The sequence below is a fragment of the Nuphar pumila genome, chromosome 2 (assembly GCF_984573655.1).
Source record: "Nuphar pumila chromosome 2, dmNupPumi1.hap1.1, whole genome shotgun sequence".
Taxonomy (NCBI): domain Eukaryota; kingdom Viridiplantae; phylum Streptophyta; class Magnoliopsida; order Nymphaeales; family Nymphaeaceae; genus Nuphar; species Nuphar pumila.
In genome coordinates this window covers 138,546,156-138,557,711 of record NC_143250.1, presented here as the reverse complement: position 1 = coordinate 138,557,711, position 11,556 = coordinate 138,546,156, and the positions used below count along the sequence as shown (strand labels likewise).

General features: G+C 40.9%; 1 protein-coding gene across 2 annotated transcripts; it reads left to right on the top strand.

Annotated features, from left to right (window-relative positions):
- Window positions 1-7,189: 7,189 nt before the first annotated feature.
- On the top strand, window positions 7,190-10,021 carry LOC149847300 (transcription factor TCP23-like). Of its 2 annotated transcripts, none has more exons than XM_089996912.1 (2): window positions 7,190-7,600; window positions 7,818-10,021. In XM_089996912.1, exon 2 carries the CDS (start codon window positions 8,043-8,045, stop codon window positions 9,486-9,488), a length of 1,446 nt encoding a protein of 481 aa, XP_089853038.1. In that variant the 5' UTR covers window positions 7,190-7,600; window positions 7,818-8,042; the 3' UTR covers window positions 9,489-10,021. The 2 variants fall into 2 exon arrangements, with proteins under 2 accessions (XP_089853038.1, XP_089853039.1); XM_089996913.1 differs by having other exon boundaries at window positions 7,259-7,600; window positions 7,776-10,021.
- The last annotated feature ends 1,535 nt before the right edge of the window (window positions 10,022-11,556 follow it).

Here is an 11,556-nt window from a genome sequence, read left to right as displayed (position 1 = left end):
CAAGTGTGTGCCATTATATGGTATCATGGGATAGAACCACTATATATTGCATCCATCTAGTAATGAAATGGTAAATCAACCATATAAATGTGCTTAGTATAGATTGCATACTACATTAAAAAGTTTTATCATGTCTAATACACCATAAGAATCTACTTTTAAGACAATGAATATCAACATCTCACAATTCATGAAAATAAGAATGGTTGAAAAATGATATAAAACGTTGAAGTCAACTTTAACACATAAAAATAATAAATAAGCATGCTAAACATGACCCATCTGTTGGATTTTGCTTTTAAAGCTTAGATCCACGCATAGTGACAAACATTTTTATCCGTAATTTCTCATTTTTCAAAAACTTGTGAGAAATCAATTTTTTTTTATAAATCTCACATTTTTTTCGGCAAAAACTTGGCAATGAAAAAAATAATTAAAAATAATTAAAAATATTTTTTATAAGAAAATATTAATAAAAAATATTTAAAAATAAAAATACAAGATTTTTTCACGATAAATAACCGTTTAAAACGTAAATATCACATTTAAATTGCGGTATTTATGTTTTTTTCATAAATCTCACTATATTTTGAAAATCTCGCAAGAAATTACCGTTTTAAAGTTTCAAGCAATTTCTCGCGATATTATCGCAAGATTTTCATAAATCTCACGATATTTTTCACTATGGATCCACGTAAAATGAGTGTTTACCACCATAAGCTATGGTGATATAATACCAATATATATATATAGATGTGGGCAATGGGTCAGCCAGCTCAGCCTGCCACAGGCCAGGCTTGGACCTATAAATTAGGTCAAAGCTTGGCCCAGCCCTGGCCGGCCCATATATATATATAACATAATAGGTCCAACCCTGCCTGATTAAGCCCAAGGGCCTAATGGGGGGTTTTCCCACTGGGCCAGCTCGAACCAAGATTTTGACAGGCCCATTAGCAGGCTGGGCAGGCCCGTTGCCCAACCCTAGCGCCTTAAAATGTCTTTTTTTTTAGGGAATATAGATTTTTTTTTATTGAAAATTATCATCAGAATACATTGGTTGAGGATGACAGATCCTCCAAACCATTCAGATGGAGCGCCTTAAAATGTCATTTATCAATACAATAAATTACTCCCAACTACCATAGATTTAGCCTTCGCTCTCAGCCGTCCATTCGACATGCTCTATGTGCCATGGAAGCAGATCAGGTCATGCTGAACACGAGCGTTTTTGCTCATACCGACATCGTGGCCGTCTGTTTGCATTTTGGATGAATGCCACGTGGTTTTGTTGATTTTTGAGCTTTTTAAAATGCAAATTGGATGGCCACGATGTCAGCATGAGCAAAAACGCTCATATTCACCCTGACCTGATCTGCTTCCATGCATGTGCCATTCATCATACCAGAAATGGCTATAAAGAGAAATTGTGGAACTCTTGTAAAACACAAAAAATTTAATTATGGTTGGATATATATAGTGATTCAAATATGTTAAATGGGTTTTTTGTTTTTTTTTTCGTGATTCTGACCCTATAATTTTGTTCGTCATGGTCTATTTAATAAGTATCAATTCTCGAATCATGTGCTTACGATGAAAACAATTTGGAGCCTCAAAATTTATAAAAAAATTGGACTGCTGATTTTTTTAACCTCATAAAAACTCATCCATGTGTCAGAATTGGACTCTCTAGCTGGTCCCTATAAAATCAAGTACATAGATCACATCCATAGTCAGAATTAAAAAGAAAAATGCTTGAAAACTCTATTTAGTATGTTTCATTCAGAATATTTGCATCAATAAATATATATATATATATATATATATATATATATATATATATATATATAGAGAGAGAGAGAGAGAGAGAGAGAGAGAGAGAGAGAAAACTTAACATATTATGCCTCATTTTTTCATTCTGCCCCCAATAGGTTTTAAGTGTTACGATAGATTTGAACCATTAGATGTGTTTAGCATACTCGATTTAGTGAGAACCAACTCTTGGATCGTGTGTTTTGTAGTTTTTCATTTCCATATATATGTGTGTTACAAAATCAATGATTCACAATGTATTAAATTTTTACTACCTAAAAAAACACATTCAATATCAAAAGAATTGAATCAAGTTTGATTCTTTGGCAATCAAATCATCTTGATCACATTTGTATGGTCTGATTAAGTCCATACATATTGCACCTATCTTAACTCAATAGTTTTGTATTTACATATGGGTAATACATTTCTAAATAGGTTTTTTATTTTATTTTTTTGTTTGATTTTTAAATTGTACCTGTACAAGTGTGATTTATGGATTTGATTTTAAAGGAATCAGCTCTTGAAGTGTTTGATTCACATACACGAATGAGTTTTTATAAGGTTTGAAAAAATTAACCTTTCAAAATCTTTATAAATTTTTGAGGCTGTAAATATCAATTTTTTCATCTAAAAACACATGATCCATGTTTGGATTCTTAGTAAATTGATCATGCTCAACATATTTATAAGGTCAGAATGGCAAAAAAAAAAAACAGCCAAAAGGCCAAAAAATCATTTAGCATGTTTCATCTACCACGTATATATATATATATATATATATATATATAGAGAGAGAGAGAGAGAGAGAGAGAGAGAGAGAGAGAGAGGTGAATTTGAAAACTAAGAGAGAGAGAGAGAAGGGGAGGCAAGTTGGGTGCCTGTGATTGGAGGCAGCTCTGTTTCCCCTTTATTTTTTTGCGCCGTATGCTTTTCTAAAATTGAAGGACTGGCGGGGAGGAACGTGATGTGCAAGTGCGCACCCTCTTACTAAATTCCCCATAATCATTACCTGACCACTACCCACGACCCTTACGCCCGCTGGCGTCACCCAACCCTCCTTCCTTATTCCCCCTTTTCACTTACACACTTTGCCTCTTTTATTATGCTTCCCGTTATTTTAATGCCTGGATTATCTATCCCTGCGGTAATAATGCATATGTGGTTGGTTTTGTTGGTTAAAAGAGTGAAAAAAAAATTAAAAGGATTTTTTTTTTCTCTTCTTTCTTATTTTATTTTCACTCACTCTCCACTGTTGCTTTCATTCCCTGCAGGTAAAATAAATGGTGGAAACACTGGCTCAGGCGTTTGAAGCACAGTGCAAGTCACCACGTTGGTACTTTTTTGTCTTTTTCTTTTTTTTTTTATCTCATTCTTTTTTTTTCCAATCGTGACAATGAAAACCTCGAAAGTCTGAGGCTAAGAAGCTATGAAAGTTAAGAGTGGAGAGCAAGGGGTAGGATATAAGGGACAAGGGGAGAGAGAGAAATAGAGGGAGAGAGCAGTTGGCCAACCCCAGTGACTCAAATAAAAACCATTAGGAGTCCAACTCGTGACTCGGTTAAGTAAACTGGGTTTGCTCATTTGGGTCTAATAATATGTTTATTAACATTATATGTAATATACAATACATTTTTTTCTTTCCTTTTCTGGATTATGAGAGAAAAACCATCTTATTGATCGAGTTCAATGGCGAGATACCTCGGGTTCTTCTTTCCCATCAAGGAGTATACACAACTTCAACCATGCGGCAGAGGGCACGCACCCGTGGGTTTCAAACCCATGATATTTGGTCAACTTGGTGCTGTTTATGAGTTGCTCTACACAAAATAAGAGAGCAGGTAAATCATAAGAAAAAACTTGTTTCCTTCTTTTTATTGTTTGACCCGAGCTGAAGAAGTGAATCGAGAGTTCAAGAACCAACGGGCCACCAAGTTGACTCGTTTGGGGTATGACTCGACCGAGTCATTAACTAGCTGACTCGACGAGTTTGCCAAGAGATATAGAGTTTATGACTCTCTCTCTTGCCCTCTCTTCCTTTGTTATTTAACGTCATTGCTGAGGGTCTCGTGGTGTTGTTCAAGAGGACAGCGGATAAAGGCATAATCGATCACATCGGCATCCAGGAATTCTTCAATCATATTCTCACCTATACTGCTGACATGATAATTTTTTACCACGCTTTTGTGCAATAGATGCTGAGATTCAAGCTCATCCTTCAATTTTTCCTCTCTCTTTTGGGTTTATCCCTTAATGACAGTAAATGTTGTCTGTCCATGTTCAATGCCTCATCTTCCTTGCTGACCGTCGGATAACAAATTTTTTGTTGTGCAACTTCAGATTTACCTATTTCTTATATGGGTCTCCCTTTACAAATAAAGTGCATCTCCTCAACCGCTTGGACTGCCACTATCCAAAAAGTCTAGACCAAAAGTTTTTTCTGGCAGGCTTCCTACATTTTCATCGTCAGTCGGCTTACCCTTATTAGGCATGTCTTCTCCTCTATCTCAGAATTTTTTATATCCATGTTTCTGATGCCCAAGGGTGTGGAGAAGAAGTTCTTCAGCTTGATGGCGGATTTTTGCCACCTTCGAACTAAGCGCCACCTGGTTGGATGAAACTTGTTGGTGTTATCAAGGCGTATGGCTGGTCTAGAGATCTTCGCTCCCAGACTAAGGAGTATTGCTATCATCGCGAAGCAATGCTGGATGGCACACCGTCCAGGCAATCTGTGTGCTCCTCTACTCCATGCTAAGTATGGTTCTCTTGAGTCGATCCATTATATCCTTCGTCCCCACAGGCTTCATATCTCGCACTTGCATCGCATGTGGCTTAAAATCATGTCTTTCGTCCTCATGCAAGATGGTGATCCCGATCCTGATGCACAGTTTTTATAATGGGCAATTGCGTCTAGTGGCGTTTTGTGCCCCAAAACTCTATATCGATCTCTTCTTCCTCCTGGGGCCGATTGGCTTCCTGAGCATTTTTTATGGGCGAATGGGCCAACCCTATGTTCTCCATTCTTAGCCTGGTTAATTTTACACGATAGGGTACAGACCGATAGCTTTCTTAAGAAGGTGGGTTTTCAGTATCCGAGTAGGTGCGTCCTTTGTCAAGCGGTGGAAGAATCAACCTACCATCTGTTTTGGGCCTGCCCAATCTTTGTAGATCTCTTTAAAAGTACGTGGAATCAGCCTGAAGTAATCGTGAGATAGGAATCCTTCGTGCTCGACCTTTTGTGGAGTCTGTCGCGGGTTCGCAGTTGCAAGCAGTGGTGGCTGATTTGGAGAACTTGACTTCTTACTTTTTGGTGGGTTGTGTGGATGACTCGCAACAATGCGATCTTTCATCAAATTTTGGTTGCTTTCAATAAGCTCATCCATTGCGTCTTGGCTGATGTGTACGCAATTTTGCGTCTCTCCTCCCATGTTATTCACCCCTTCAACCGCCTTCTCTTCCTCAAGACCCTGGCTGATCTCTATGTTCTTTTATTTTTATGTTTTGCCTTCGTGCTTTCGACCCTTTGTTTTGGATCTGTTGTTTTTGTTTTTGCGGGCTCAACTTTTTGTTGATCCCCTGCCTTAGTAATGTTGATATTGCTTTCGGCTCTCTCTCTCTCTCTCATTTTGCCCATCATGAGCTTTATATACTTTTATTTAGTGTCTTGGTGTTTGGGGTTTGCGGTTTGTGGGTAATTTGGGATTCATGATGAGTGAGAATTATGGGAGGTGTCCTCATCAGGAATCATGCCATGGAGAACCCAACAAGTGGTGGGTAATGCATCCATAGTAACCATATTGTCTTTGGATATCAGACAGTGAAATAATATAGGCAATAAAAATTTACAAAACCCTACACAGTGAATTGGAAAGTCCTAGGCTGCTTGAAAAATACGTCTCAAAAGGGTGAGAAATCAGTGGGTCTCTGTCCTAGATCCCCGCTCCCCACTGTAGTCGTCGCGGATTGTGTGTGTTTGTGTGCATCTGTGATCTTCTGAATTGCATTGTAGAGACAGGCAGTAGTGGGACTGGGTGCGTGATTTTAGTGGCTCCTTTCTTTTTCTTTTTTGTATAATATGACTGGACAAATTAAAGCATAAAATAATAATGATAGTAATAAGATAATCTGATATAATAAAGTTTGGTATGTAAATATGTAATTTATATTAGATGAAAAGGAAGGTAAGGAAATTAATTTCTAGGGGCATGAAGTTGTGGGCATAGGAGGTTTTTTAATGGTATTCTTTTCTTTGGTCTAATCTTCTTCTGCTAACGTCAAATGCAACAAATAAGAAGATTAACAGTTAGAATAGAACAATAATCAGTATAATAATGATAACAATAATAATAAAGAAAGTGGAAGAAAAAGAAAGTGGGGCTAGGTGGAGTTGACTGGCCGATGAGTATTCAATTATTAAATTTATTTTTTTCCCTTTGCGTGTTGGGATGAGCTGTCTCTGCACTGGATGCCTATCTGACGCTTACCTGCACTGTCTCTGGCTGCTGCAGCCTGGTGCAAATGACCAGGTTACCCTGTTTTGTAACAGTCAATGGTGCTAATCTTTGGGTGGTTTTTTAACAGTGGTCTCTCTCTCTCTCTCTCTCTCGAGTTTTGAGGGCATGTTTGCTTTTATAGACATGAATGATGAATGTTGGCTATAAAGGTTGTATCTGTCATTATTAAGGCCAGTTTAGGAAGGAGTTTTTTCCTTCATACTTTGTGGTGAATCTATTATTGGGTTGGGAGGTGAGATATCAAGTACTACGGCTGGGGGTAAATGTTGGGGTTAGGAGACTGAACATCATGGGTGGATACTAAAAAAGAAACGAAAGGATGGTGAAGGGCCGGTTTTTAAGGGATTTGGTGAATTAGGTTGGAGGGTATTACTGTACAACTAATCAGTTAATCATTTGGGTAACATTCTTTTCATCTTTTCCTAGGCAGATTTGTCTTCAAATGACCCCTTTAATACGGTCCATGTCCATCCCATGACTTTGACCCCTCGGATATATATATAGAGAACTTGAGAAAAAGAGTAAGAAGTACAGAGAAGTAGAGAGAGGGAGAGATTTGTACTGTTTTCTCCAAAGAATTATGACTGATCACTATAATCATGGACGACATGATGATAATGCTACAATAGTTGTAGAGAGAGAGAGAGAGATTAATTATTTTGAGAGAGAGAGGGGAGCGAACGGGGTTGGGATTCTGTGGAGTCCAATTAACATTCCTTCCGAGGTCCCACGAGTGGGCACTACTGCTTTTCTCAGGCCCCCACCAGTTGGACTAAAAGCTATCTAAGAAGGTTTAGGGTTTGAATTTGTCATAGGTTCCTTAGGCATCCCAGCCCTAGACTCTCGCTCTTTCCTCCCGTTCCATTGAAACAGGGGTCAATCACTTGCCCACACGACCACCTCCCCGCCCCCCCCCCCCCCCCCCCACCCACCCACCCACACACACCACTCTCTTCCTTCCCCTTCTTCAGGGCCACTGGAAATAAAATAAACAAAGAAATAGTAGGAAAGGAAAAATAGGAGAGAAAGGAATCCCCATGCCCTTCTCTCCCCCAAGAGTCCTCGTTTCCTTTGAGGGAGAGATCCTCACCACCTCCCTAAGGGCCTCCAGCCCTTGTTCCCCCGCCTACCTTTTTCACAAAACTAACATGAAGCATGTGGGGATGAAACACCATGGTGGTGAAAAAATTCTTGGTGACGAAAGCACAGACTGAGAAGGTGGGAAGACCACAGGAGGCTGCAAGGAAGGAAGCTAAAAAAATCCCACAAAATAAAAGGTGAGTTTTTCTTCTTCTTCTTTTCTTTTCCTTTTCTTGCTTTCCCTTTTCCAGTATCCCTGCACATGCTTTGTAGATTAAGAGTCTTGCAACCTTGGAAGATAATTAAAAACAAGAAACCAAAAAAAAGAGAGAAAAAGGTTGGGTATGTTGTGATTCAATGTCTATTTTACAGTAAGAATTTGTTTCGATCATACCAAGTCAAATTCGACTGCAGGAGGTGACGGTGGTGGTGGTGGGTGTCTTCCAAAATCTTCATCTTCATCTTCTTCTTTTGGGGTTATTAATTGGAAGAAGAGGAGGGTACACAAAGATAACATTAACGCCAGATATATAATAATACTACGAGAGAGCGCAAAAACAACACAAGGCCAAGGGAGTCATCAGCCATTGAAAAAGGAAAAGATCATCAGCATCATCTGAATCAGGCCCAGGCCCGTTTATGGGCTCCATCGGCGGCCCGGGATCAGTAGCCATGTCATCTTCCGCCAAACCAGAGCCCACATCATCAAAGGAATTGGCGCCGTCGAACGCAGGAGGCGCAGGAGGAGGAAGTGGGGGAGGGGCCATGGTGGTCAATGATCCCACCAAAAAGGCAGCTGTGAAGCGCTCCTCCAAAGACAGGCACACCAAAGTGGACGGCCGGGGTCGGCGCATCCGCATGCCCGCGACCTGTGCTTCCAGGGTCTTCCAGCTGACTCGCGAGCTCGGCCACAAGTCAGACGGCGAGACGATCGAGTGGCTGCTCCAGCAGGCCGAGCCCTCCATCATCGCCGCCACCGGCACCGGCACCATCCCTGCGAACTTCTCCACCCTCAACATCTCCCTCCGCAGCTCCGGCCCCACCCTCTCCGCTCCCTCCATCAAGCCCCAGTCTCATTCCTTCCACAGCGCCCTCGCCTTGGCCCACCACCGCGCCACCGCCGATTGGGAGCGGTCCGAACAAGCCGCCCGCATCGAGCCTGGTGCCGCAGCGCTCAGCCATGCCGCCATGCTCGGGTTCCAGCATGAGAATTTGGTTTTGGGTGGGGAACATATGGGAGAGGGCCTTAACGTTGCTGCTGGAGGTAGTGAATACGCGGAAGATAGCCATCTGAGGAAGAGATTCAGGGAAGATCTGTTTAAAGATGATGGTGCCGAAGCTAGCAAGCCTCTAAGGATCATGAGTATTCCACAGCAGCAACAACAGCAATCAACGCCGGAAACGTCCTCCATACCTTCTGCAGCAGCTATGGTTAGGCCTTCGAATGTGATGCCGGCTACTGCCATGTGGGCGGTGGCTCCGGCGCCCGGCTTGCCCACCAGCGGTGGGCACATGCCCGGAACCATATGGATGCTTCCCGTCACAGCTGGCTCCAATAGCCCCGGCGTCATGGGTGCAGGCCCTTCTGAACCCATCTGGACCTTCCCTTCCGCCGGTCCGAGCGGTGCCACTGCAATGTACAGGATGCCGGCCGGAGCTTCCATCCATCTGGGTGCCTCTGGTTCTGTTCAGACAGGAAGCCCTCACACCATTCAGGCCCCTCTTCACTTCATGCCCAGGATCAATCTCTCAGGTGGCCTTGAGTTCCAGGGTGGTAGGGTTGGTCCTGTTCCGTTGGGCTCTATGGTTCTGCAGCAGCAGTCTCCTGGTGGATCTCAGCATCTTGGATTGGGGATCTCAGATACAAACCTTGGGATGTTGGCTGCTCTTAATGCCTTCAACAGAGGAGGAGGTAGTGGTGGTAGCAGTGTTGGTGCTGGTGCTGGCAGTGGGGGCGGTGGAAGCTCGATCAATTCTGAACAACAATCACATCACCAACACCACCAACATCAGGGTATGGATTCTAACGTCCACCAACAGCAAGGTGGTGATAGCAGTGACGAGAACCAGTCTAGTTCTCAGTAGATGGTCGATCAATTTCTCTAAGCAAGCGAACAATACTACACTTCTGAAGTAGCACACAGATGCTAAAGCCTTTCATTTGCGTGAGAGAAAGAATGTATTCAGAGCAATCAGTGCGGATGCTAATCCAACCAACCTCTTATTATCTCCCTCTCACCATATGAGAGCAGGAAGATACAAGAGATGCGAGTGAGAGAGAAAGAGTGAAGTGAAGTTTAAGAATTTGCTACCATCTCACACACATGCTTGAGGCAACCAGGCAACCTTAGCTTTCTTGTTTTGCATTTTTGCTTTCTAGGAGAGTGTTGTGGTTTGGTTATGTCATACATTGATTGTTGAGCTGCAGGAGGCCCAGGTCCCTATATTTTGCCGAATTCCATGATGAGCCAGGTAATGCATATAGCCCCCTATTAGTTTACAGTTCCCTTTTCGATTTAAAAAAAAAAAAAACTTTTTAGTTCTCCAGGAGCTTATTGTTTGCTGGTCCAAAGGACTATTGTGTTTAAACAGATTGTATAGTGAATTTGATTGTGTACTAGTAATTCTTTTTCTGTATGAGGAGAACCCAATAATTTGGTTTTTTCTTTTTCCTTTTTTTTTTCCTGATTACGGTGCACCATGACCATGAGACAGAAACATGAACTGCCTTGTTTCTTCTCGACTCTGCTCTTCCATTCCTTTTCTCCTTTTTTACACTGCAATTTGAGTTTCTATATGGGAAAGAAGAACAGAAGCCATGAAAGGAAAGCGAGTTGATTGTTCAATCTCTATCGTCGACCACTGTTCCCGTTCAATAGCTGCAGCAGGTGTGCAAGAAGGATAGAGGAATTGCAGAATGAGCATCATATGGTTCACTTGTTCATGAAGGTGTGGGAATCGTTGGAAACGTTATCACATGCCTTTTCCAGCAGAATGCATCATCACCATACTCGTTGCTTCTCGCTTCTTTGCATATTCTGAGCTGTTTCGGTTTTTTGGACACAATATTCAACCTTATCCTTAACTATCAGGATTGCCAACAATATTCTTTCTAAAACCTCCCCTTGTGTGTGGTACATATGCATGATTTTTTTATCATTTATGATAACCTCATGGTAAAGAAATGCACCCCACAATCTCCACAAGAAAACAAATACAACGAGGCATGACTGCGGCATCATGACCTCCCGCTAAATGACTCCTCAGACTTTGTCCAGTCTTGGAGATCATGTCTACGGAGATTCCTCTTCCGTATTTACAGGTAGTTTTTTCTTTTTCTCTCTTTTATTTGTCCAGTCTTTTTAGTTATTGATTTGTTCGTTAGAATTGTTATTATGCCTTTTGAGATATGCAATAACTAATTTACATCGTGGCACTTGAACTGCTGCGCTGGTGAAACTCACACGACCCATACTCTCTCTCTCTCTCTCTCTCTCTCTCTCTCTATATATATATATATATATATATATATATATATATATATATATATATATATATATATATATATATATATATATATATATATATATAACCAACTAAATGAAAGATGATATTGATTTTTCTGTACTTTTTTCGAAATCCTGACCAATAAATGTGTTCAGCACGATTGATTTACTAGAAATCACAAATTGGATCACGCATTTTGGATGAAAAAAAATGGTTTTTGAGCAGCTTTTGCATTTTATAGGTTTTCATTTTCCTATATATACGAAAGAGGGGTGTAAGTGCATACCACCAAAGACAAAAACTAGCTATAAACTGGGTATTTTTACAAATTTTTTCCGTAATCTGACCTTGCAGATTTGTTCTGCATGCTCCATTTACTAGGAAACAACCATTGGATCATGTTTTTGAGCTTTAAAAGTTTATAAAAAGTGTGAGCGGTTGATTTTTAAGTTCTTAAAAACCTACTTATTTGTAGTAATTGGATGGCCCAAGAGCTCGTTCTTACAAAACTATGTCGATCAGATATGTATGATTAATTTTTGAAAAATTTAAAAAAAAAAATCGAAAGTGCATTATTCATGCCTAAGGCGCATGTACCTACACCCTCATCTCTCTCTCTCTCTCTCTCTCTCTCTCTCTCTCTCTC